At 48.3% G+C, this 26,719-nt stretch overlaps 1 protein-coding gene across 1 annotated transcript in view; it reads right to left on the reverse strand.

Moving 5' to 3' along the window:
- Window positions 1–13,197: 13,197 nt before the first annotated feature.
- LOC102383620 (embryonic pepsinogen-like) overlaps window positions 13,198–26,719 on the reverse strand; it is a 14,017-nt gene continuing 495 nt past the window's right edge. The window contains exons 2-9 of the mRNA XM_006025283.1: window positions 25,612–25,768; window positions 22,902–23,019; window positions 19,076–19,194; window positions 17,902–18,101; window positions 17,051–17,164; window positions 15,235–15,379; window positions 14,450–14,548; window positions 13,198–13,335 (exon numbers count right to left, since the gene is read on the reverse strand). Of these exons, the coding sequence (XP_006025345.1) occupies window positions 13,198–13,335; window positions 14,450–14,548; window positions 15,235–15,379; window positions 17,051–17,164; window positions 17,902–18,101; window positions 19,076–19,194; window positions 22,902–23,019; window positions 25,612–25,768 (1,090 nt within the window). The remainder of the gene's footprint in view (window positions 13,336–14,449; window positions 14,549–15,234; window positions 15,380–17,050; window positions 17,165–17,901; window positions 18,102–19,075; window positions 19,195–22,901; window positions 23,020–25,611; window positions 25,769–26,719) is intronic.

Raw genomic sequence — 26,719 nt, forward strand, 5'->3', positions numbered from 1 at the left:
AGACCACTGGGATACCTGGCTCTGGGAGGCTTCCCCACCTACCGTCTCTGCCTTCTTCCTCTCACTGCAAATCACTGCATTAATGCAGAGGAGTTCTATACTATTCCCCCATGCTGCTCTCAAATGCTGAGGTCCTGTAATATCCCTCCCCACTAGCAGTGGGTCAGGAGCATCCTCCATCACTCTTATCTCCAGGCACATTCCCAAGCCCCTGCACTTAATGGGGAGAAATGCTACCTGTACCTCGAATGGCCAGTGCCCCACCCCTTCTATGGTAAGGGTCTTTGCAGGGACTATATCCGAAGTCAAAACGAGGTTAGTATTAATCAATGACACGCAGGCCCCTGAGTCCACTTCCCCAATGATGGTTCATCTGTGTACTTTTACCTCCTCCCTTTGGCAGGCTGTCACCTCCTCTGGGTTTGTAATTCTGAAGATACAGATACATCAGAGTGGCTCGGGGTTCCTGCTCTTTGCACACAGCTGTTGCTCACTTGATAGGCTTACTGGGGTTGCTCAGCTTTGGGAAGCTGGCCCTGAAGTGGCCGGACTCCCTGCAGATGAAGCAACCTTCTTAAGCAATCTGGGCGGGGTGACCAGATCTAGGGCCACCCTATGCTCCGCACAGAGGACCCCACTCTCCCATTTAGGGACTGGTTCTCCCTTCCCCCACTTTTGGAACTCTTTCGGGTCCTTCCCAAAGTAGGGAGACTTTCTGTCCAGCCCCTTCTGATTTACCAATAGCTTATCAGCAATGTCAGCAGTGTCACTGGGTGACTTGGGCTCTTTATCCCTGACTAGCTTTAATCTCCCAAGGGCACCTGAAATAGAACTAATCTAGCATCATAAGGACCAGGACCTTACTAATCTTTGATTTCAGTTTTGGCTCCCTCCACCCATTTGAGGAATGACTCTCACTACTGGGCCCCAAACTCCTTGGGGGGTCACATTAAGTGCAGCTCAGCCTCACGCTTGCACTGTGCCTCGTAGGCTTTAAGTTCTCACCTCAACTGGAGTATCTCAATCTCATGCTTGTGCTGTGCCTCTTGGGCTTCTAACTCTTGCTAGTGTTGTTCAGCCTCATGCTTGCACTGCTCAGCCTCGTGCTTGCACTGCACTGCCTGGGCTTCTAGCTCTAGGGCTTGGATGCAGTACTGCTCCTTAAGTAGTTCCAGCTCCTCAGGGCTCCTTCTCAGACCACCAAGGGAAAGGGCTGCTTTGGCTGCACTCCCACGCAACTGGAATGGGAGGACCCCAGGCTTGATTGTTGACCCACAGGGACCTAAGCAAGTCCTTTCTCTTATGGCCCTCAGGGGCAGGGAGGCCCCTCTGAGTCTGTTTCCACAGCAGATCCTCTGTGGACACTTTGGCATAATTACGGGCCATTCTAGCTAAGCCGATGCCAAATCAGAGACTTATTTGCTCAAAGGTTTTAAGTGACTATGCTTCCTCCCACCAGGTTATGCCTTTCAGACAGCAGTCTGAGGGATCCCACAGCTGCCACAACATGTGGTGGCACAGTACGGGGTGCAACTACACAGAGATACCCGCCTATCTGTGCCAAACTCAAAACATGACTTCAAGGGTCTCCCTCAGGCAGCCTACAGCTGGCTGTCCTGCTTCCTGGGGAAGCCCCGCAAGCCTAAGATAACACTGCCACCACGTAGGCACTGGTCTCTGGCAGAGCTCTGTTCAGTCCAGGGCACACAGACCCCACGAACCTAGGTGGTGCTTTGCCCACAGTAATATTTCTGGGTGCTTCTTTCAACCCAAGGCATCCCAAGATAGCATCAGGAAGAATTGAGGGAAAATAAAAAGACAAACTGTGCTGGCCAAGCACTCTCTTGCTGCCCAAAAACACAGGATATAAACCAGCACCTTCATTGATGGGGGTGGGAGGAGGGCAAGGGTTGGATGAGGAAGTCAAAATGCACTTCGAGCAAGTAACTTGAGTCTTTCCTTGTAGTTTCCAGATGACCACCGGAAGGAAGAGAGCGAGCTCTCCATTCCCCCTAGGAATTTTATCTTGTCAGGTCACCTGATGGACCAGCCTGATCCAAGAGGAGCAGTGAGGAACAGAGGTCATGTGGGCTGACCCAAGTGAAGGTCAGAGTGATGGGGAGGGTATTTCTTCACAATCGTGTCCAGCCCCCCTGCACTTGAACAGGAAAGCCTGCTGGGATCAGATGACCCCAGCAAGGTGGGCATCAAGACACCCTTTTGAAGACTGCCAGGAGGGGTGACTGTACCACCTCTGGGGGGATCCTTTCCCACACTTTCAGAACTCAACTTGTAAAGAAGTTTTTCCATATGTCCAGTCTGAAGCAATCTTCAATCAGCTTCTGCCCATTGTTTCTCATCTTCCCCTTATTGCTTACCTGATCCTCTTCTTGCTCTGGCTAGAACTGGTTTCTAGACTCTTCAGGACAGGGACCTGACAAAATAAAAATGACTAATATTTGTAGTGGCCTTTCAGACACATGGATGAAAGATATACAAACACCAGACCAGTGTCTGAGACCGTAGCAAGGGTGGCTGGGGCGAAACTTATGATGGAAGGATAGATAGCAGAGCTCTGAAGGATGACTAGATAACAGACCTCATTCTTATTCATTTGACCATGCTGCCTCTATGATGGAACAAGCGTGTGGTTCAGTTAACCTTGCTCTAACATATTGCCCCTCTCTGGAATGCAAATCTGTTCTAGATCAAAATCTAGACACAAATCCCACATCTTAATGCCTGTCACCCCAATTGCTACCTGAGAAGCTACAGTGTAACCATTGAGGGGTGACCAGAGCAGCAGCCCCAGGCAACAACTTGGGGGTAGGAGGCATGGCAAGATTAACAGCTGCTGCCACTGCCAGATGACTGCACCCCTGGTAACCTGTGGTCACCGCTGCCCTGTGCCCTGCTGCTGCCCAGAGCACATAGTTACCCTGGTAGGCCTTTGTTTGGAAGAACGTCTTCTGTCTGCCCTTAACTGTTAGAGAACTGAGCTGCAAGCAAAGAGTCTGATATCATTTGCTGCCACAATGAGATTAGGATATTTGCTGTCTCCTATTTGGTGACAATAAGGAAACGTGTCAATTTGCAGATACCAGTACATGTGGAGATGATCCAGCTCCCCAGTGTCACCTGTTACTAGCACAGAATCACACCGTAGAGTCAGAGGCAAACACTGAGAAAAGTGACCCTCAAGAAAAGGTAACACTACATAACCCTTATCCAGAAATATAGGGAACATTAAAAAGGGATTTAAATCATTTACATATGTCAATGTAAAAATGTTGATAATAGTAGAAGGCAACAGATTGCATTTGTGACTTAGAGGAAGGAAAGAAGGAAATTGCTCTAAGGGGGCAGTCCCGCATAATCTGTCACCTGAGGAGCCAGTGTTGGGTCTTGTGGTGAACAGTATTTTTTCTGAATAGGGAACAGGACTTCATGGTGGGTTGATTGCTGTGGAGTTAGATCCCACAGAGTTCGCTAACTAAACACATGAGAAGAGGAAAACAAAGGCCCAGATAAAGAGAATCCCCCCCAAATACTCAAATTTTATACTCAGGCTCCTAGCAGTGAAGAGATGGGTTCTTGAAAAGCTGAAAAGACAAGTGAAGGGGAACTTAAAGCTATTTCAGGACCCTGAGACTTGGAAAGGTGATTGGCCTGGGTGTGCTAAGACCTCTACCCAGAGAGTCAGTGAGTGTCTGCAAGCTGGGATGGTAACTAGGGCTGTGCGAGGCTTTGGACAGAGCTTCGGATCCTGAGAAGCTTCGGATGCTTTGGGGTCCGAAGCAGCACGTCCGGGTCAAAGCGCTGACCTCGTTAGGCTTCCCGAAGTGGTTAGGAGCTCCCAAAGCACCTCGGGGCTGCCTTGGAGATCCGGCCACACTGCGTGTGTTAAGGCGCAGCAGGGTGACAGCTGTAGGGATGGTGGCCCCCGCTGCGGCCACAATGCCTGCCACTGCCGAGGAGATGGGTAGAGGGATTCTGGGTTCTGGGGCCCGGCACCCCTAGCTGCTGACAGGCAAAACTCGTGCCATGGGTGCTTGTGGGACTGTGTCTGTGTCTGTCTTGGGGTATGGGAGGGAGACTGCTGCAGGCCTGGCTGCTAAGCTACTGTGTTACCAGTTACCAAACAATCATGATTCACTCAGGGACCAGCTCAATACAGAGGACCTAGCTAATGTAGCCAGTTAATTGCCATCAATTAGCACATACAAAACCAGGCTAAGGAGAGAGAAAGAATCAATACAGACAATCAACTGCCCCAAGACAGACACAGTCAGACCCACAGGCACCCATGGCACCAGTTTTGTCCGTCAGCAGCTAGGGGTGCAGGGCCCCAGGACCCCCCTGCACCAATCTCCTCCACAGCTGGCAGGCGTCACAGCAGGGGCCACCATCCCTGCGCTGTCACCCCGCTGCGCCTTAGCACACGCTGTGTCCCCCATGGCACCACCCCCCCCGGTGTAACACACAGCCATGACATGTTTGACTTTCAAGAATTTGGGGCGCAGTTCCCCCAAACCCCTGTACCGATCTTCTTGAAACTTGGCACATTTCATGCTCTCAGCAGAGGCTACCGTCCCTAAAAGTTTCATTCAAATTGGACAAAAACCAACAAAGTTATAGATATTTCATTGATTCCCCATTACACCCTATGGCCGGATCTCCGAGGTGGCTCCAAAGCTTCAGAGCCACTTTGGCCGGATCGCGACAGAAAAACAGTCCAGAGCTCTGGATCAGATCGCGGCCATCTGAAGTGGCTGGATCCGAAGCCGGATCGGATCGCTGTCGACTCACACAGGCCTAACAATAACCTGCAGACAAGGGTCTGGTCTGCACCTCCTCTGCTCTGCCTAGGAGTGGAGGTGCAACGTAAGTCCTGCCCTCTTGTTCCTGTTCTCCACACCTCCAACCTCAGCAACGAGGCCATGGAGCCAAGCTAGTGTTGCTAGGTGTGTACTAAACACGTTTGAGACAGAAGCTGAAAGACTCATCTATGCCACATTTACAATATGGGACAAACCAGCGTAAAGTTACCCAGGTTCTCCAATGTGCCCTTTTTAAAGTTTGGCACTGCTGGAGTAACTGAAAATTTAGATCTGTGTGGCCGTGTCTACACGAGACACTGTCTGCGCAGTCATTACTGTGCTGTCATTTCATAATTGTACTGTATAGACAAGTACTAAATGACTTCACAGTAACCAGACATAGTGCACAGTAGCACCACTGAATGCCTTTTAGGTGATGCTGACTGCAGTAGTTCACTATTACTGCACAGGAGCATTGCATCACACTTCATGCCACGCGGCGCTACTGCGCAGTAGTAATGAGCTACTGTGCAGTCAGTATCTTATGTATTGCTCTTCTGTGTGCTATTAGAGTATGAAAGCTCATCTGTGATAATTCTAGCCTTAATTCATTGAGGGCTAAATTACTTTTATTTACTGGGTGGGAAGACCAGGCATATGGCCAGTCACTGATGAATAGCTTGTGTATTGTAAGCCAGGCGCACTTCTACTTCATGGTAATTTGTGTACCCAGGTCCTCCCTTGCACAGGATCTGTACACACCAGAAATTTCTTCAGAATATTGAGGTCCCAGGACCTGAAGCTACCTCCACAAAAACACAACAGAAAAACAAGTCTTTTCATGGTTCAGGTAAATACCATCTTGATAGCTTATCTAATTGGCTTCTTAAAAGCCATTAATAATATCATTCTTTGATACTACTTGATATCATTTGGGTATTTAGGCAAGAATTCAAGGATCCAAGCCGGAAGTACCCAAAGTATATTCAACCAGAAGCCTGGATAAGAACGGCAGTGTTGTTTCGGAGAGGCAAAGCCTGAGAAAATACTGTTCTCCCTTCTGACTCAAGCCAACAGCTCAGATTTGGGTTCTTGCAGGTCATTCCAGGCAGGAAGAGAGAATAGTGTTGGAATCAGGTATTTCTTTGATGTGGTCTTACATGTTTATAAGGAATCTATAAAGTGCTGTTTTTCTGAACATAGGAGGAATCAGGGAACAGGAGACGGCTATTTTCCCCACACTTGCCAGCTTCTTTCAGCCAGCATCCCAACCCAAAAGCACACCCAAGACTTTTCCCAGGTTTTCACTGCTGGTAGCTGTCTCCTTGTTTCTCATCTGGAGCTGTCACCCTCACCCAACAACCCTAAAGAGAGCTCAACAACTTTCCTGTACTAGATCAGACATATTCCTGAATGGACTCGCACATCTCTTGGATACGTAGATTCACTCAAAGTAGTGCTTTAAGTCTGGAGGCTGCTGTTGGTTAACAGACCTTAATGAGTTCTTTGAAGCTTCTTTAAATTGAAGGCCACAGTTAAACCGAGCAGATTTACTCAACCAATAACAGTGCAAGGGAAGCTTAACTATATGTAATTCAGTGGCCTATATAAATATACATCTACAGTGAATATGTAAGTCACTGGCCCTGGAATTAAAAAGGAGGAGACAGACCCAAACTGTAGATGAGGGATTGGTTTAGGCATTGGAGGGATTAACTACAGAAAAAAATTATTATATTCTTAAATTATTTAAGGGGTTATTGTCTTAAATACATAAGACTTCAGTGCTTCTCAGCAGATCAACTGCCAACCCACAGATTGTAGGATCAAAGGAAAGCTGGGCTGGAAGGGACCTTGTGAGGTGGCAAGGCAGGGTCAGCCCTGACTAAACCATCCCAGCCAATATGATTAAATATGACTGACACATGGCAGGGTAGGAACCTAAAGGCTCTTCATAGATTCATAGATTCATAGATGTTAGGGTCAGAAGGGACCTCGATAGATCATCGAGTCCGACCCCCTGCATAGGCAGGAAAGAGGGCTGGGTCTAGATGACCCCAGCTAGATACTCATCTAACCTCCTCTTGAAGACCCCCAGGGTAGGGGAGAGCACCACCTCCCTTGGGAGCCCGTTCCAGACCTTGGCCACTCTAACTGTGAAGAAGTTCTTCCTAATGTCCAGTCTAAATCTGCTCTCTGCTAGCTTGTGGCCATTATTTCTTGTAACCCCTGGGGACGCCTTCCTTTTCCTGTATCACATCCCCTGTGCTTCTTTGGCAGCATACAGCACATTCCAGGGTAGGATACAGCCCCTTTCTCTGATTTAATTTCCCAGGGACCCACATAACACACAGCCAGCCTGGAATCCAGTTAACGCAACTGTTCCCCTGGCCATCGGACCTGCCCCGCCTCTACTGCATAGCCCAGCATTTGTCCCCTGACTTTACCCAGCTTTCCTTTTTGTTTCCTGTGGGCATGTCTACAAGAAAAGTTTGTCATGGAGCTGACTAATTAGCTCAGCAGTGAACATCTCAGAGTCTACACATGCAGCCCTCTTAGGCCACAGTAAACTAATAAACTCCACCATAGGATATTACTTTTATCTATGGTGGAGTTCTTCAGTGCACAGAAGCACTTGTGCAGACACAGACCCGGCTGCCTGGGGCAGGAGGGTGCTTCAGTGCGGGGCTGTCTGCTGGCTAGACCCACACTGGTGCACCCTCCAACCTGACTCAACACACTGCACTCCTGGGCACATGTTTATACATCCCCAAATGTGCCAAAGTAATGGGTAGAAAGTAGAGGGGGAACACACCCCCTTAACTTCAACAAGCGAGTTCCTCTGGGATTCCCTGCTCCAATCTGGCAGTGTCTGCAGGGGCAGATTATCCAGGTCTATTTTTCTAAACTCCACCTGACCCCCATGAGCTGGGTAGATGCTCTGCTTCTCTGCAACATGTTTAATTTAAAAGTCTCCTGGACCTGGACTATATGGCTTCTGTGGTGCTCCCAGGCATGCTGGTCTCAAGCACTCACATCCACCTGTTGCAGCTCCTTGCGTGCCAGACCTGGGATGGGGGTTGGGAACCTGTGCTGAGGGCGACCCCCGCCACTGCTCTCAAGCACACCAGAGACAAAGATCTCCAGAGCAGTACAGCTTGCCTGACTCCTTTCTGGGTCTGGCCAAGCAGAGCAGGAGGCTGGGGGGGACACTTGAGCCCAACCCCCCCCATGCTGACAATTGACCAGTCAGCCAATTGTCAGCATTGGGAGGGGAGCCAGCCCCGGCCAGTTGGAAACACCAGTATTTTTTAAATACATAGGGAGTAAAAAGAAGGCACTGGGTAACATGGGGCCACTGCAGGACACGCTTGGCAATCTGGTGGTTGCACCAGATGATAAAGCTGACCTCTTTAACAAATATTTTGCCTCCAGATTACTGAGCAGGGACTGGGACATCTCCCCCACCAGTCCCGGATGAACTCAGGAGAGGCACAGCCAGGCCCAGGGTCAGAGAGGACCTGGTTAGGGAACTTCTGGTGGAATTGGACATCTTCAAATCAGCGTCCAGATGACCTCCACTCAAGGGTGCGGAGGGAATTCGCAGAGGACATTGTGGGACCCCTGGCACAGCTCTATGAGCACTCATGGTGCTCTGGTGTGGTGCCAGAGGATTGGAAAAGGGCCAATGTGGTCCCCATTTTCAAAAAAGGGAGGAAACTATAGGCCTGTTAGTCTTACTAATGGCAGCCTTTCAAACAGCAGCCTCTTGGGGAAGCTCTTTGAGAAAATTATTCAGGAGCACATCTGCAAGGGACCAGCAGGGGAGATCATGCTTAGGGGCAACCAGCATGGGTTCATTAGAGGCAGGTCCTGTCAGACCAACCTGGTGGCCTTCTATGACCAGGTCACACAATCTTTGGACTCAGGTATCACGGTGGATGTAGTCTTTCTGGACTTCAGGAAGGCGTTCAACACTGTCTCTCATCCCATTCTCATTAAAAAATTAGGCAACTGTGGCATTGATGCCTACACAGTCAGATGGGTCACAAATTGGCTGGAGGGCCGCACCCAGAGAGTGGTGGTGGATGGGTAATTTTTGACCTAGAGGGATGTGGGCAGTGGGGTCCCCCAGGGCTCGGTCTTTGGGCCTGCACTGTTCAACATCTTCATCGGTGACTTGGACAGGGGGTGAAAAGCACCTTGTTCAAGTTCACGGATGAAACTAAGATGTGGGGAGAAGTGGGCACGTTAGAAGGGAGGGACAGGCTACAACTAGACCTGGATAGGTTACAAGGGATGAGAACAGGATGGGTTTCAACACTGACAAGTGCAAGGTGCTGCACCCGGGGAGGAAGAACCAGCAGCATACCTACAGGCTGGGGAACTCCCTTCTCATCAGTGCAGAGGCAGAAAAGGATCTTGGAGTCATTATTGATGATAATATCAATTATATTGATTCCACACTGGGCCGCCAGTGTGGGGACGCGGTCAGGAAGGCCAACCGCACCTTGTCATGCATCCACAGATGCATCATGTGACACCCCTCTATGCAACACTGGTCAGACCGCAGTTGGAGTACTGCGTCCAGTTCTGGGTGCCGCACTTCAGGAGGGATGTGGACAACATGGAGAGGGTCCAGAGGAGGGCCACCCGCATGATCAGGAGGCAGCAGGGCAGGCCCGATGAGGAGAGGCTATGGGACCTGAACCTGTTCAGCCTTCACAAGAGAAGGCTGAGAGGGGATCTGGTGGCCATCTATAAACTTACCAAGGGGGACCAGGGGGGAACGGGAGAGACCCTGTTCCCCTGGGCATGACCAGGAGTAACTAGGAATAACAGTCATAAGTTGACTGACAGTAGGTTCAGGCTGGACATCAGGAGGCACTACTGCACAGTCAGGGCGGCTGGGATCTGGAACCAACTTCCAAGAGAAGTGGTGCTCGCTCCTACCCTGGGGGTCTTTAAGAGGAGGCTGGATGAACACCTCGCTGGGGTCATATGAGCCCAGTATTCTCTCCTGCCCAGGGCAGGGGGTTGGATTTGATGATCTGCTCAGGTCACTTCTGACCCTACCAACTATGAACTATGAACTATGAAACTATGAAAACAGGCTGCCCTGTCTTCATGCTAATAATCAGGTGATTGCCAAAAGGGCAGCTCAGAGTATCCAGATGGAGCTGCCCAGGGGTCTGCAACTGTGAGTGGGGGAGCTAATCATTTCCTCCCCTCTCCATACAGAAATTCAGACATGAGCACTGGGAACTTGCCCCTCTGTGGCACTTGCAGAGCCAGGCAACCACAGCCCTACATGCAGGGCTACCAATGCCTGACTTGGAACTTCCTAGTTCAGGTGATCCCAGACTCTACCCTGTTCTGGCAAATAGAAAGGGCAGGATTGTGATGTGACGTGTAATACAAAAATCACATGTTCTGCCATACACGTGTTGCATGGCATGGCAAGGATGGGCAATTGCTGGGTTCTAGGATCAGATCCCATCATGCTATTAAATGAACATCTGCCAGGGGTCTGAGATGCAGAAAGATAACATGACTTGCTCACAGTCCACAAAGCATACGTAGCAGATCCAGGAACTGAGTTGAGGTCTCCTCAAAACACTACAGACACTCTCCTCCCTCGATGCTGGGGATTTAACTGACCTGTCCCATAGCCCCCTTACCAACCTGCACGGTCTGTGTTCTTTGACCACAGCCTCGAGAGCATTGCAGTGCAGGCAAGACATGCCATTTGGCCACTCAGATGGCTGGTTTAATAGATATATAAGAAAAAGGAACACATTTTATGTAAAAGGTGTTTATGCATGTCCATGACAAATTTCTATAAGAAGAAAAAAAATCCATGAAGATTTTGAGGACTTCTGGAAACGTCCTTCATTAATGGTCTCAATGGATGTTCTCTTGCATTCTGAATGCTACAAGTAGCTGTTCAGTGGCACGGGAGACTAGAAAAGCCAGGTGCTTGCTCTGATGTCTGTTCTGTGATGCTTCTGTGTAAAACCTGAGGTCAGCATTTGAGATACCTATTTCCACAGCCTGTTTCAAGCTTCGTATCCTTTTCTTCATGTTTCAGGATGTTCTGCAAAAGGCTGACAATCTGAACCACAGAAAATGCAATGGGAGTAATCTCCTTGTCTTTTTTGCCTCCCTTTGTTCATTCATACAAGTTGAGGATCTGGAATGGGTCCACGCTCAGCTGGGGCTGATCCAGCTCCAAGCTCCAGCTGGAGGTGATCAGGGCCCTGGCTGTGTGATCCCCAGGGCCCTCAAGAAGAGGTCCCACCCACACTGGCCTCCATAAACTCAGACCTCCCAGCAGATGGCTCTTTGAGCACCTAGACTGCTTCGTGTGTCTCCTGGGCTGCTTGGAACCTCGCTGACCTGCCCGACTGCTTGCTTTCGCCTAGATCCTGAATCCTGCCTCATCTGAACCTGTGCCTTGTCCTTACCAGTACCTCGCACTGCCTTAACCCGTGCTTCACTCCTGCCTGGATCCTTCTCTAGGTCCTATCTGTCTCTACTACTATGCCTGCCTGATCCCATCTTGGACTGGTTTTCCTATCCTGCCTGTTCCTGAGTGGTCCTGTCCTTGGCTTGGGCTTGCTGGTACAACCAAGGTTCTTCTTTGGCCTTGAATTCATTGCTGCCCTGGGTTGATGCTTTGGACTCAAATTGATATCTAGCTTGGGAATCAATTGCTTCCCAAGCAATGGACATAGAATGTGTCTGATTCTCTTAAAGCTCCTGCGTCACCAAAGAATGTCTCTGTTCTCCAACCTTTGAGTGATAATGCCTTGAGATGGTGGATGCAGAGCCATCAGGCAAAGATATGCCACTTCATGAGACGGGAGCTATGAAGTCCGGATTCCCCAACCTTTCCCCATGTGCAGAAGCAGTTTAGTTCAAGTTTAGCTTGAGGAGGACCTGCATGGATTCCTTATAGCTGAATTCAACCAGGTTCTTCTTGTTCTACTCTTGATATTTCTCTTGAAATTAGTCATCTGGTATTTCCTAGAGATTTTCCCCAGGGCACAAATCTCAATCCAGAATCAGATTTTCTATGTCTTGACATTTGCAGTGATATGTGAGATCTGGGGGGTGAGGGCAGGGATGATCTTTTGTTCTTTGCTTTACAGAATATTTTCTACTTCTCATTTCAGTGCACATTGCTTTGTTGTTAGTATGTCAGATCTAGGATCCAGGCACTTTCAGTGGGTGATGGACAATAGACAGATATACCACGTGAAGTGTTTCCATTAAAACTGTCCTGGTTTCAATTGCTCATTGCTCAATTGCTCATACTGAAATCTTCCCAGGTCTAAAAATAATTCCTCATAGTCTCAAAGAGGAAAAAAAGATCATTTCTATTGCTTTATTTGAGAAACCACTTTTGATCATGGAATCAAATCTGTTCCCTGGGGGTAACTGAGGAAGGAAATGTCAGAGCAAGGCTTGTGCGTACAACCATAACTGTGGTATTCCCTAACTTCCAAGTGCTTAATTGGGAGAGCTTGAAGTTGCTTTTCGAAGTGTAGCTTTTCTTTTTAAAGTGTCAGCACTGATTGTGAATAGCACCTTACTTCAAGGGAAGTCTCAAAGATGAAGGATGGTCCAGCGAGTGGATGCTAACTCAAGTTCAGTCCTCACCCCGTCACAGACTTCCTTTGTGAGCTGGGACAAATCATGAAGCATCTTTCTGCCTCCATCACACACTGTCGCTGTGGATGATGGCACTGCCCTCTCTCACAAGGGTGGTGTTGTCATGAGGTGCTCAGATACTGTGGCAATAGTAACCAGGTAGGGGACAGCTTCTCAGATAATAAGAGCTACATAGCAGTGTTCACTTCAGTGGAGCAAAGGCAGTTTACACCCACTGAGGATCTCGTTGAAAGACTTCGGCAGAATTACTTACAGAGTATGGTAGAAAGAGTTAGGGGAATTGAGCGTGGCTCTGTGAGCCTGTGGGAGGATATGCTTGTTTAGCAATTTGAAATGGGAAGTGTTTTGTGGCTTATTTTGTATACAAATGAACGTGTGGTCAAACAATTCTGAATCATTCCGACTTTCTTTATCTCTTGATAAGAAGGTTATCAACTGTACACCAGAGCAATTGTTTACAGAGATATAATCACATACTACTAAGACTTTACTATCTAGTTAAATAGAACCATACAATCATACAAAGAAGGACCAGAGGGGAATTGTAAAATCAGCAAGTCCGGTCCCCTGCCACAGGCAGCATGTAACTGGGCTCAAATAAGCTGAACAAGGTGCTTGTCCAACCTCCTCTTGAACACCGAAATATAATTATGGTAAACTGAATACAGGACGAATCGTAACACCTGTTGTTGGATGATGTCTAAACAGACTTGGCCAGACCAACCCTGTTGTTTTCCCTGTCAAAGATGACGTAGTACTCCCTCATGAATGCATCTCCCAAGATCCACAAGTTCGTATCCACTGCTTGAAAACTGCTAGTGCAATCTCCTTGACCAAACTAGATTTGGACAAAAAATAAACAAACATTAAAATCATTGGTAGGGAAGTCATATTTTTTTCCAGAGGAGTTGTTTCTTTCACTGTAATTCCCAACATCTTTATTAACTCAAGTTTTACAGGGCAAAATTCTCCCACTGGCTCCGACTAGAGCAGCAATTGGCAATATTCTTTAGCATCCGGCTGGAATGACCCAGCTTGGGTCTGACACCGTCTGGTGCTAGGACCTGGCTGCTGACACTACTTTATTCCCCTTGCTGTGGTGCAGGGGAAGCTCCCACTGCCTGGCCATGGCATGGGCAAAGCCCCTCCACCATCAGAATCCCACCAAAGCCCCCCAGCCCCATGGGCAGGTTCCCGTAGCTCCACAAGCTGATTGTAGCCCACAGGCCATAGGTTGCCAACCCCTGATCTAGTGAGTTGGCAGAGCCATTGTGGCTGGAGCACCAGCATGGATTTAGAGCCTTAAAAATATAGTAGAGCAGAACATCAAGAGATCATCAAGTCAACCTTCTGCCCCAAGGTAAAACTGGATGAAGGCTAGCTTCAATGGATGTTTGCCCAACAACCTCTTGCATATTGAAGAGCTGTGATCTTGTTTTCCTCCTACCCTAGTCCCCTCTTTTCTAGACTAAAAAAGCCCACTTCTTTCAAGTTTTCCCCATAGGTCCTGAGTCCTAAACCTCTTAGGGTTTTGTTGCTCTCGTCTGGACTCTGTGCAGCTTGTCTTCTTGAAGTACAATGTGCAGACCTAGACACAACACCCCTACTGATGCCTCATCACCACTGAGCTGAGCAGAACGACCACTCTTCCTGTCTTACATAAGATACTGTGAATACACTCCTCAGGCTGTACTTCAGACCTCTCCTAGCAAACCTGATACAAAGTCTCCTAATGTCAGTGTTTCTATTGATTTCAGGAGACTTTGGACCAGGCTACTAACTCCTTATCCCCAAAGCCTTCCCTCAAGCATGCTCCTTGCTCTGCTCCCCAAGCCCTTCCCCCTGAGCAGCTGTGCAATGGGAGGGGGCAGCTGAGCTGAGACTGAACCCAGTCCATTTAGCTGTGCTCCACCGTGCTATTGTGTCCCATGAAGAAAGGCTCCATATCATACCTGCTCAGTGTAGGCTGAAGGAGGCAGAGGGAACTGGATCCCATGGATTACAAAGATGACATCAGGCATGCTGGGAATGTCATTGCAGTTGACATTATACTACAGAGCACCAAAAAAAAAAAAGAGTATCTATTTATGAAAGAAACAACACAGTCATTTTACAAGGCATGAAAAGATAGAGGGGCAGTCTCAAGCTAAGGGTCCTGGCGTCTGGGTGGTACTTGGATGGGAGATCACCTTGCAATCCTGTATTTCAAACAAGAAGTTGTGGCTGTATGTTTTGTGAAGAGTCAATTATAGAAACCGAATAAGGAGCAAGACTTAATTTGGTCCCACTGTCACTGCTGAGAAATAGATGGAACTAGGCAGAGTTTGGATTTAGGTTGTTTTGGCCAGAAATTAGGCAGGCATTTGCTTGAAGACATCCTTGGTTTTCTCCAGAGATCATTCAGCCACATATGAGACGATCATTGATTTATATGTATAAAAGCCTTGATAAACTCATGTCTCTGGAGCTGTGGTAAGACATAAATCATTTTGTTGCCATGGCCTCATGTGAGATAAAGTATTTCTTTGGACCAATAGGAACTAGGAAACTAGAACAGAGAAGGTCCCACAGGAAACCCTAGCAACAACCAAGACCCTCAGGCTTTTTACAGTGTTGCCTTTTCTGATTTCTAGTAAAGCCAAAGTTCAGGAAGTCGAGTGAGGCAGAGCCTTCTTCAGGGAATACCCCTTTGAGTGCAGGGTGCGGTGTGACAACAGGCTCCCAAAAGGACTCTCACCTGCCTGTGCTGTCCCGGAGTAGCTCCAATGACTTTCTGTAGGTTGATGACTTCTGCTGCAGGCCCAGCCAAGAGAGAAGTGCCGGTATCAACAATAGCTTGGCAGCCAGATTCACAGGCGATCACCTTGCCGTTCACAATGATGCTGAGTGATTGAAAACATAAACAAGGTGCTTGAACTTGAAATGGCAAGGATGCACGGGAGGCTGTAAAATGTTAGACCTTAACAACAGAACAAACAGCATTACTTCCTCAGGCTCAGGCCTCGAGTGGCCGACTCAGTAAATGTACTGTCCTTACACAAGCCAGCTCTCATTGCCTTCATCCTGACATCTGCCTGAACAAGGCCCCAGGGACCCGGGCCCCCATACAGTCAGCTGCCATAGCATGAAACATGCAGTCCAAAGTCCACTGAAGTCAAGAGGAGCCTTCCCACACCTGCTAAGGTTTGCAACAACCCCAACAAAAACTGACCCAGATCCCAGTCCAGCTCCTTTGGCATAACTGGACTATGACAATTCATACAAGTTGAGGATCTGGAATGGGTCCACGCTCAGCTGGGGCTGATCCAGCTCCAAGCTCCAGCTGGAGGTGATCAGGGCCCTGACTGTGTGATCCCCAGGGCCCTCAAGAAGAGGTCCCACCCACACTGGCCTACATAAGCTCAGACCTCCCAGCAGATGGCTCTTTGAGCACCTAGACTGCTTCGTGTGTCTCCTGGGCTGCTTGGAACCTTGCTGACCTGCCCGACTGCTTGCTTTCGCCTAGATCCTGAATCCTGCCTCATCTGAACCTGTGCCTTGTCCTTACCAGTACCTCGCACTGCCTTAACCTGTGCTTCACTCCTGCCTGGATCCTTCTCTAGGTCCTATCTGTCTCTACTACTATGCCTGCCTGATCCCATCTTGGACTGGTTTTCCTATCCTGCCTGTTCCTGAGTGGTCCTGTCCTTGGTTTGGGCTTGCTGGTACAACCAAGGTTCTTCTTTGGCCCTGAATTCATTGCTGCCCTGGGTTGATGCTTTGGACTCAAATTGATATCTAGCTTGGGAATCAATTGCTTTGGACCACTGTGAGTGGAAAGCCACTATAATGCAGGGACTACGTTGCTTTAAGATGGTGAGGGTCAATGATGAGCTAGAGAAGAGGAATTAGAGACTGGTACTCGGCATGCCTGTGCAAGCTCAATCGAGTTTGTATGTGCAACTTCCTGAAGGATCTGCCTGTCATGTATCGGACTCCTCAGCCACTCCAGAAGCTGTGCTGGTACCCAGTAACCTACCAAGATTGCAATCCCCATGGTCTCCTGTGACCAATGGCTGCCAGTGATTGATACCTGACATGACTTTAGCGCTCTCTAAGTAAATTCCTGCTCTAGCATGTCCCCCTGGACTGCCAGCCCACACCAGTCCAACCTTATGTGTGCCCTGTCTGTCCTACCACATATCCAGAATGGAGATGAAAGCAGAAGATCTTTATAGTGATTACTGTAAGTCCACAGAAATGTGAAGTGACATCTTCACGATCACCCAGCCAGTCAGTGCGAAGATTGGGCACAGATTGGTTTCCTAAGTTCCAGGCAGATGGGGCCTGGGGCCAAATTTACAAAGGTATTTAGGCACCCAAAGATGCCCATAGCATCTAGTAGGATTTACATCAGGGCCTAATGGGGTTAGGCCCCACTGATGTCCTGACTCCTAAAGTCAACATGATTTAGGTATTAATGCGGGAAAAATAATTTTGGGGTTTATAGTTGCAACTGTGGAAGTGTACCAAAGACCATCAGAGTTATTTAATCACCTTTGTGTGTTACATACCTGTCCATTGAGATCTGCCAATAGCTCTGGTAAGGGACAGGGATCCAGTGGATAGGGCCAGTACAGTAAGATTCATCGATTCCCCCCAAAATGACCACACTACCAGTTTGGTCTCTAAAAACGACAAATGCACATAATTACTTGAAATACCAATGTGTTAGGTGATATAGAAACACAGAAACTAAAAAAGACAGTCCCTTTGCCAAAGAAGTACAGTCTCAGTAATGAACCATTTCTAAAAATAATTGCTTTCCTTCAAAAAACAGGAAAAATTGTGCATTTGTTTCTAACTGAAACATTTCAGAAAAATTATCAATTTAAGTACATTCCCACCAGAAAGACCATCACTCCTTTTTCACCATTTGCTATTCTTTTGTTTAAAATTCTTTAAGTCATGTAGTAGGGGCAGCAGAGTTTGACTTAGGTTGCCAATCAAACATCTTAACAGCTAGTGAATAGTTTAGCTCTCCTAGGATATTTTTCACTAGGGGTCTGAGAGTGCTTTCAACAGCAGTATCCCCATTTTATAGAGCAAGAAACAGAGGCACACAGAAGAAGATTGTCTTGCACCAGGTCACGTAGTGATTCAGGCCAGGATGAAACTCAGGCTAGCACTGTAATCACTGCTTCCTAAAGAGTCACTGGGAATAGCTGACGGACAGGGAACAGGACTTTGTCTCAATGAACAGGCAATGTGTTCTCGTGGACCATACAGCAGCCATATTCTTGATTCTACCACTCGTGATGGGTGGCCGTAGGCAAGTCATTGCACCTCCAGGATATCTTGGTCCAGAGTCCTCCCCCACGCTCCTATGGAAATACTTTACTTCCATGTTTAGAAAGTCACTTACTGACTGAGGTACACTGAAAACAAGGGCTGCTGCACCACGTTCTTGGTCATCATGTTATCAAAGACAGGAAAAAGCCCACCAACAGCTAGATCTGGATAAGCCATGCCCAGGATCCCATCAAATTTGCTGTAGAAGAAAACGGGTCCTGGCTCGCTGGTGCTCAGTGCTAACTGCTGGTTGGTGTTGCTGAAGGAGGAGACCTGGGAAGGAGATGGATCAGTTCTTTAGCTCCTTATCTGGCAAGAAAACCACTGAACTGATGGGTATTTGAAGGAAATGTCATATAAAAGCAATGTTGAGTGGGTAAGGCTGCTCTCACAAGAGTGGGTTTTTGCTGTTCAGTGCTTCACCCATCCTGAGAGCAGGAGAGACAGTTTACACACACACAACGTGAGTACTCATGGAGTAATTTACTTTGGTTTTCATTCCTCTTCTGGGGCAGCTCTGACCAGTGAAGCTATCTCCCCTACCGCTGAGGGACCAGACACAGTAACAGCACTTACTGTGTGTAGCTTGCTTGACAGAGTCGGTTATGTATCCACTCTCTGAGGCACTCACAGCTCTTAATGCCTGAAGATGTGTTGGGGAATTCACTGGAGATATTCACTTTAGAAAAGACAGACTGGCAGGGCTCTGGGGGATGGCAGAGTGGATAATGTGCTTGCAGAATGGTCCCTTCCCCCTAATTGCAAAGATGCTGGTTTAGCACTGGGGGGATGGCCTTTATGATTGTTTGTCCACTCACTTCTGGTACCACCTCTGTGGAGAGCTATATAAGAAGGGAGCCAAAGAAACCAGTGCTCCCATGGGGTGTGAAAGAGGCAATACTTGTGCTGTGAGTATACTCTGCATGGGCCTATAGTCAGGGCAGAGGGCAGCTAGTTGTTGTAACCCCATTGGTGAGCAAGAGATGAGCTTATAGGCTAGGGACAGACCTTATACTTAAGCTGGTTTAAGTGATTAGAAACTGGTTGAAGTGATTAGAAACTGGTTTAAATCTGTAACAGAAGAGATGTTCATGGCATAGCAGCCAGTAGGTAAGTGGCTTTACTGAGAGACTCATCTTCTCCAGAGTGAAAGCCCCAGCAGGTGTAAGCTGGCACAGCGCCACCCCATTTGTGAATCACTGAAAGAATAGGGAGGTCTGTATCCTTTCTGCTGCATTAGTACTTACTAGCACTGTATCATATCCCACAACCCCGGCCATGCTGCCTGTGCCATACTGAATGGATATGCTGGTCCCTGTGCCGTGGTAGGTGGAAGATTTTGACGGATCAAACCTCCGGTGATTTTCTGCCAAAGAATATTTAGAAAAAGCATCAGCATCCAGCCCTACTATAAAGAAGAGGATAAAGCTCAGCACATAACTGTGTAGTGTAATAGTCAACACTGTTAACTAAGGGGCCCTATTCGATTTGGATTAGGATTCAGCCCAAATCAGGAACAGTGATTCGATTAGTTGATTCAGATCACTGTCCCTGATTCGATTCAGCTGAATCCGAATCTGAAGATTCGATGCTGATTCTGAGAATCAGCGATTCAGTCACAGCCACAGATTTAAATTAGGGGTGTGCGAAGTTAGCCCTATTTGATTCGACTTCAGATTCAGCCTGAATCAGGGTCAGGGATTCAAATTGTTGATTCAGATCACTGTCCCTGATTTGATTAGACTGAATCTGAATCTGAAGATTCGATGCTAATTTGCAGAATCAACAATTTGGCCATAGAAACAGCTTTAAATTTTTATTCTACATACCTCAAGGTACCAGCGCTGTTTGTGAATGCTGCAATGCTGGGGTGGCTGGAGCATCCTATATGCTCGACAGCAAACCTGGAAGTACTTCTGGTCCACTTCTGGGTCTGCTGGAGAGCACGCGGGGGGGACCCCCCATGCTCCCCTGATTTGGCGATCAACTACGGGGGGACCCCCGATGCCCCCCCAGACCTAGGAGGCCGCATTCACCAAGCCAGTGAGGTGCCCCGGCATGCTCCCCAGAGGACCCAGAAGTGGACTGGAAGTGCTTCTGGTCCACTTCCAGGTCTACTGCCAAGCACGCAGGGGAATCCCCCCACCCCTTCTGTGGGACACTACATCCGCCCCACCATCACAGCATTCATGAGCCGCCTGCTACCTGGAGGCATGTAGAAAAAACATTTCAAGCTGTGTCTATGCCCGAATCTCTCCGAATCGATTCAGAGGGTTCCAATTCGATTCGGAGAGATTAAAGGGTCCTCTGATTCGATATGGATTTGGAGATTCAGCCACCGAATTGGACTGAATCTTTGCTGAATCAAAACAGGGCCCAAAGCTTTGCACGGCCCTAATGTTAACTTCATGTTCTGCATTGATAAGAACTTAGTAATATCTAAGGTATTTCTTTGGTCTCTTCCCACCTACCATGTTTTTCTTGCATCAAACACCTGTTCTTCCCCCACTCCCCCAAATCAGGGTGTGTATATTAAGGAGGGAAGCTGGATTTCTGCCTGAAGTAGAAGCCCCCTGCTCTGATTTATTCTCCAAAATCAGCTGCTCAGCAGCAGCACTGGAATTTCTTTTCGGGCAGGTGAGGGAGTCAATTGATCTGATGGTGCATTGTTCTTCACTCAACAGATGTTAATATTCATCTCTCTCTTTCTCTCTCTCTCCCTCCCTCTCTCTCTTTAATGGTCTTGATTTCCATCCATTAATCAAGCTATCCTTCTGGCAGTTTAGTTGTCTGCTAGTTACTTCTCATGTCACAGCTTTTTACAGAATTTTTAGCTCTGTCCCAGCCATATGATGCCATAATCCTGGAAATCTTTTTTTCTTCATTTTTGCCTTCCCAAAGACAAGGTGAATATTATTCCAGGGCACGTTGTATATGAGAATATGTGGTAGTATTATAGTACGTCACAGTCTTTAATGCATTTATCCTCATAGCTTCCCTCTGGGGAAGGGCAGGGCAGTGCCGTTAGTCTTCTGGGGATGAAAAGGGGATAAGTGATTCACCCGAGGTTACACAGGAATTCTCTGTCAGCAAGGTTTGAGCCTGAAGGCACAGACAGAAGTGCAGCTCCCTGCTGTAACTGAGAACAACAATCTCCCGAAACCAATCGCCGTTTGCCGCCATGATGCCCCCTCCCAGTTGCAGGAGTCACCAGTTATTCATGCTACAACTGATTTCTCCTGGCAAAGGCCTCTCCTCCCTCCCAGTCTGTCCCTCTTTCACAATGGGAGGGGGAAAAGGGGGCAAAGGGAGCTCATTCTAGGGGTTACCCAGCTTCATGGGGACTCCAATACACCCACCCCAACCTACAGCAGGGGCTGAAAACCCCCCAGACCTAACTCCCTCTGCTTCCTTTCCTACCTCCCATTCTGAAAACAGGCTGGGAGGCACTGCAGACAGAAGCTGTAGAAGATACTCTGTTTGACATGTCTTCATCTTACCCCTTATGCAATAAGGGATCAAATTTTTCCCAATTATCCATTTTTGTAGCTGTCTGCAGCCATACACCTATGTTTGGTCATGGCTATAGACTGCTTTCTGTGACTGGATTGGCTGAAAATGGTCACTTCTGTCTGTGCCCTGAATCAACATCTAATGCCTTAACCTCTGACATCTCTGCAAATAGGAAAATCCACCAGAATGAGAGAAGAACAAGACAGGCACAGAGATAATACTGTGCACATGAAAACAAGCCTACCTAGAGGACTTCTCGATATTCAAATTTCAGTCCCTGTTCCCAAGCACCTATTTAGTCCTGTTGAAATTCAAGGGACTGCACTTATGCATAAGAGTTTGCAGATTTGGAGTCCCCTTTCCCAACCTTTACTGGCATCTGTACATTGACATGGTATCCAGATCCCCACTCTTACAAATAATAATTTATCAATTTAAGATGAGCTCAGGAGATGTCTATCCCAGGTTATGCATCTTGGGCAACTGCTAACTATACAGCTCAAACCTTGGAAGCTCACCTTTGCCTAAAACACCCACAAGTGGGCATCCTTCAGCTTTCCCAGGAAGCTACTTTGGTCTCACGTCATCCATGTTTGTTAAAGCACAAGGTCCAGAGATTTTACTGAGCCCACTCTGACAGCCACTCCCCCTCTCTCATGACAAGGGTGACCCAGCTCAGACACTCAGCCGGCTACAATTGTGGGCAGTTTCTCAGGGCGAGTGAGGAGCAATTCTTTTAGACCCTCTCTCCTGCTGTGCAGTTCCCTAGGACTTAACCAGTGGGTGCACCTACATGTGTGGTTCAAGCACCACAGCCTATTTTATTGTGCATTGAAGTGTTATGTAAAAAAAAGTGCAATCATGCTAATGTGCAGTAAAATAAACTACTGTGCATTAAGCATCACTTTAAAATGTATGCTTATGGTACTGCGCATTAGGATGACTAATGCGCATTTGTTTAGTACCTCACATTGGAGGTACTAAATTTAATGCACATTAGGAAAAGCACATTAATGCATGTGGAGATGCACCCAGTATCATAAACTCCACCTACACATGGGCTTAACTTTACTTGCATACATAATCCCATTAAAACAAGGAAGACAACCAGCACTGTGGGTAGAATCAAGCATACTCGTAAGGTAGTGATTCCCTGTGGCATCCTGGAGTGCCTTGAGATCCAGGGCTATGGGTTGCCACACATTGTTAGCACTGTTAGGTGTGCAAACCTTATTGGGAAGGTAAACCCAGAGATTTTGGTTAGAATACAAAGTTTTATAACTCTTTCTAAGATCTAAATTCTTTGCAGCAGAAGAATTGCTCCAATATTTTTCTGTAATCAAAAAGAGTGAAAACTAAGAGCTGGTATTTTGTTAGGAGTGTCTTGAGCCTAAAAAGATTGAGAACTAGTGGCAGATTCTCACAATGGGAGTTAGCTGTGAAATGGGCATTGAAAACAGGTGTCCTGAGTGGCAGCTATAGGGTCTCTCACACAATCTGTTCCATCACACCATATTAAAAGAGTAGCGTAGATGGGGGAGGAAGCATTCCGTTACTTACGGCAGGCTGCACTCTTGCAGTTGGTGGAGGGAAGCCAGAGGTTGGATGAACCGGTATCAAATACAACAGTGAACTCCTGAGGGGGGGTCCCAATGTAGATTGTTCCATAGTACTCTGTCTGTTCAGGTAAGAGAGACAACAATGGTTCCCAGCAGCTAGTTATACATACATGTGTGACCTCTACATGGACAATACTTCACTTCAAGCATATGAATAAGCACCAAAGGCCAGAGCCAATAGAGGACCTAAGCATTTGGGCAAATCTCACTTTAGGCACCTAGTCCAAACTTATCAAGGGAAAGCCCCTTCTCAACTGCTGCCTCATATTGCTTGTGCCTGAATTCTGGGAGTGCTCCTGTTAGTGACCTAAAAGCTCCTAGGCACTGAGGCTGTACCCCTGCAACTGTCTCAGGTTTGCCATGTGCAGCATTTATATGTGCGTACAGGACAGCAGCAAATTGAGCCAGGCTGGTGCAGCCCCCTGGTAGTCAGCCTGCTAATCTGGAGCTGCTCTGCCCTGGCTCAACATGCTACAGAGGGGCTGGCTGTGGCACAAAGTTGCTATAGTGTAGGGCTAGTTGGCAGGGAACCTCCCGCACTGTAGCACCCTCATGCCCCAGCCAGCACAGGTCCCTATCTACATATGCACTGTGGCACACCACATAACTCTGTCACAGGAGAGTACTTGTGTTGGGCAGTACTGTCCTACAGCACAGTTAATTGGTTTACTCCAGTGTAATAGCACAGCATGTGTAGACAGTGATGCTTCAGTGTGGGGCTACTTAGTCAACTCTGAAGCAGAGTGCTCCAGGGCTAGCTATGCGAAGCTTTGGGTGGTGATTCGATTTGGAGGAGATTTGGCCCGATTCAGTGCCCGAATCTCCAAATCTGAATCGAATCAGGGGATCAGTTAAAAGGTCTGAATCAATTCAAAGGTCTCTGAATCTTCGGAAAAGATTTAGAGAGCTTTGGTGATTCAGGCAGTCCCTGGCGGCTGCAACAGGGAGCTGCAGCTGACTCCGAGCTGGTAAGTACAGGGGCGGAGGGAGGGGACCATGGGGGGACCCCTGCCAGCCCCATCCCCTGCCCGCTCCCCCAGACCCCCATGGGTGCCCCACCCCGGCCCAGCTCCCAGTCCTTTAAAGAAAAGCCCCAGTGCTCACCAGGTGCTGCTGGGCAGGGGGCAATCCCCGCTGCCCCCCGGCAAAAGCCCTGGGACTCACCAGTCCTGCAGCAGCCTTGGAGCTTAGGGGGCTCATGCAGAGCCCCCCACATGGCGTGGGGAAGTGAGGGGCAGCAGGGATCACCCAGTGCCAGCGGAGCAATGAGTCTGGGGTTATTTATTTATTTTTTCTTCAAAGGTCAGAGCCGTGGCAGGTGGGGCAGCCATGGGGGGTGGCGGGGAGGGGGCTCATGCAGAGCCCCCATGCAGCATGGGACATTGGGGAGCAGCGGGGATTGCCTCCCAACCTGGCAGCAAGAGCCAGGAGCTGGGGCGGCGGGGCAGCCATTGCTGGCTTGGGGGAGGGGTAGGGCATGGGCCCGGCCTGGCTGATTCAGAGATTCGGCAGCAGCTCAATCTCCAAATCAGGCTCAGCCGAATTGAATCGGGACAGTGATTTGAATCACCGAATTGAATCACTGTGCCCTGAATTGGCCGAATCCGAATCCAAAGTGAATACTAGCCACTTCGCACACGCCTAGAGCGCACATGTAGATGCCCCCACTGAGTCATCAGAGCAGAGCTGGCCTTTGAGGAGGGCAAATGAGGCAGCTACCCTGGACATTGTGCTGAGCAGTAGCCACACACTGCAATGAGCCTCAGCTCCACTTTTTAGACTACAAGGCAGAAGAACTGCAGTTGAAACATGGAAAAAATCAGATTGAAAAAGGCTTTTCCTCTTGTGTTTTACATTGTCTCAGACAAGTTGGCTGCTCTGTCTGCAGCCGTGGTTGTAGCCATTAGCATTCTTCTGATGCTGTTCATCACTGTTGCAAGCACTCAACAGAGTTTCCAACATGAGTCTGATAAACAACCATGTAAGATCAAACATGTGCGAAGAACAACGTCATGGTTTGATCGAGGGTGGAATAGCACAGTGAGCCAATGACCCCTACTGGTCTTTGCTGCAAAAAGCTGTAGAAGTCTTGCTTCAAAGCTGAATGATCCCGTCCATACCACCTGAGCATCTTTCAGTAACACCAGCAATTTCACCAGGACAGGAACGGATACATGCAGCAGGGAAAGCATGTGAACCACAGCTTATTTCCAAATACAAACATACCATATTGTCTTGCATACAACATGCAACCTTTCCCAAAAGCTAGCATGGGAAATTGCAGTATGACTTATGAGGGAAATACAGTAAGAGCAGTTTCTGCCAGTTACTGAGCAGAAATGAAAGTAAAACCTGCACTCACAGGGAGCAGAACAATGAGCAGGCTGGGCTCCTTCACCGCTGCTTTTCAATTACTTATTACAAGGGAAGCTCTTCTTTTCCTTTAATCTGCCTTTTCTAAATCAGGGTGCATATTTTATTCCAGGGCATTTTGTATGTGAGAAAATGTGGTGATAGGGGCTTCGTTCTATATTGACAAGCTGAGCTACCCATCCAATACATCAGCCTTGGGATCCCAAGGAAACCTGTAATGCAACCATAATGTACTTCCCTCCCTGAAGCAAATAAATTGTAGCAGAGCATAAACTCACATCAAAGTAGTTCAAGAGTGGCTCAGAGACCCCCTGGGAACCAGACGAGCGTGCATATTTGGTGCTGATGTCATAGTGGTGCTCCTTCAGGAAGTCTTCCAGCAAGCCTTTTTCCCTCAGGAGTTCCCTCGTCTTCTTCCCTTTCTGCAAAGGTATCCTTGTGTGCAAGAAAAAACAACAACTAAGATCCCCAATCACTAAAACACCCTTCATCAGACGTTTCTTGTGCGTTGAGCCTAAGGGAAACAGTTTGGATTGAAGCCATCAGCTCCCATGACATTCGCAATGGGTTTCCTTATTCGGCTGATGGAATCAACATTTTAAAAGGACTGAAATACTCCTCTGCTTATCAAGCATGGGTATAGTCTCACCACGGCCAGAACAAGCGTCTTCTCCATTTGGAGTGGCCTTGTCCTTCTCATAACTTCCCATCTCTTCCCAGACCTCATCTGAAAAGAGATCTTTTCTCCTTCCCATGTTTAAGCTTTTTACTAGGCCTGTGCAAAGCGGCTATTATTCACTTCGGATTCGGGCGATTTGGGGGACAGTGATTTGATTCGGTGATTTGAATCACTGTCCCGATTAGATTTGGCTGACTCTGATTTGGAGATTCAGCAGCAGCCGAAACTCCGAATCTTCGAATTGGCCAAGCCAGGTCCATCCCCCACCCCTCTCCCAACCTGGCAATGGCTGCCCCAGCTCCTGGCACGTGGGGAAAAAAAAGCCCCAGCTCACGGGGTGCTGCTGGGCAAGGGACCATTCCTGATGTCCCCCCACTGCCCCACGCTGCATGGGGGGCTCTGCATGAGCCCCCTGACCCCCCCCCCAGCTCCCCCATGGGTGCCCTGCCTGTGCCAGCTCTGGCCCTTTAAGAAACACCCCCCTCGAAAACACCCTGGGACTCACTGCTCCTGCCATCGCAGTTGATCCCCACTGCCCCCCATTGCCCCATACCATGTGGGGGGCTATGCATGAGCCCCCAAAGCCTCCAGGCTGCACCAGGAGTGGTGAGTCCTGGGGCTTTTCTCGGCGTTTCTTTTTCTTAAAGAGGTGGAGATGGCCCAGGTGCGGCACCCATGGTGGGGCTGGGGGAGCAGGGCGGGGCGGG

Source organism: Alligator sinensis, unplaced genomic scaffold (genome assembly GCF_000455745.1).
Source record: "Alligator sinensis unplaced genomic scaffold, ASM45574v1 scaffold872_3, whole genome shotgun sequence".
NCBI classification, from domain to species: domain Eukaryota; kingdom Metazoa; phylum Chordata; order Crocodylia; family Alligatoridae; genus Alligator; species Alligator sinensis.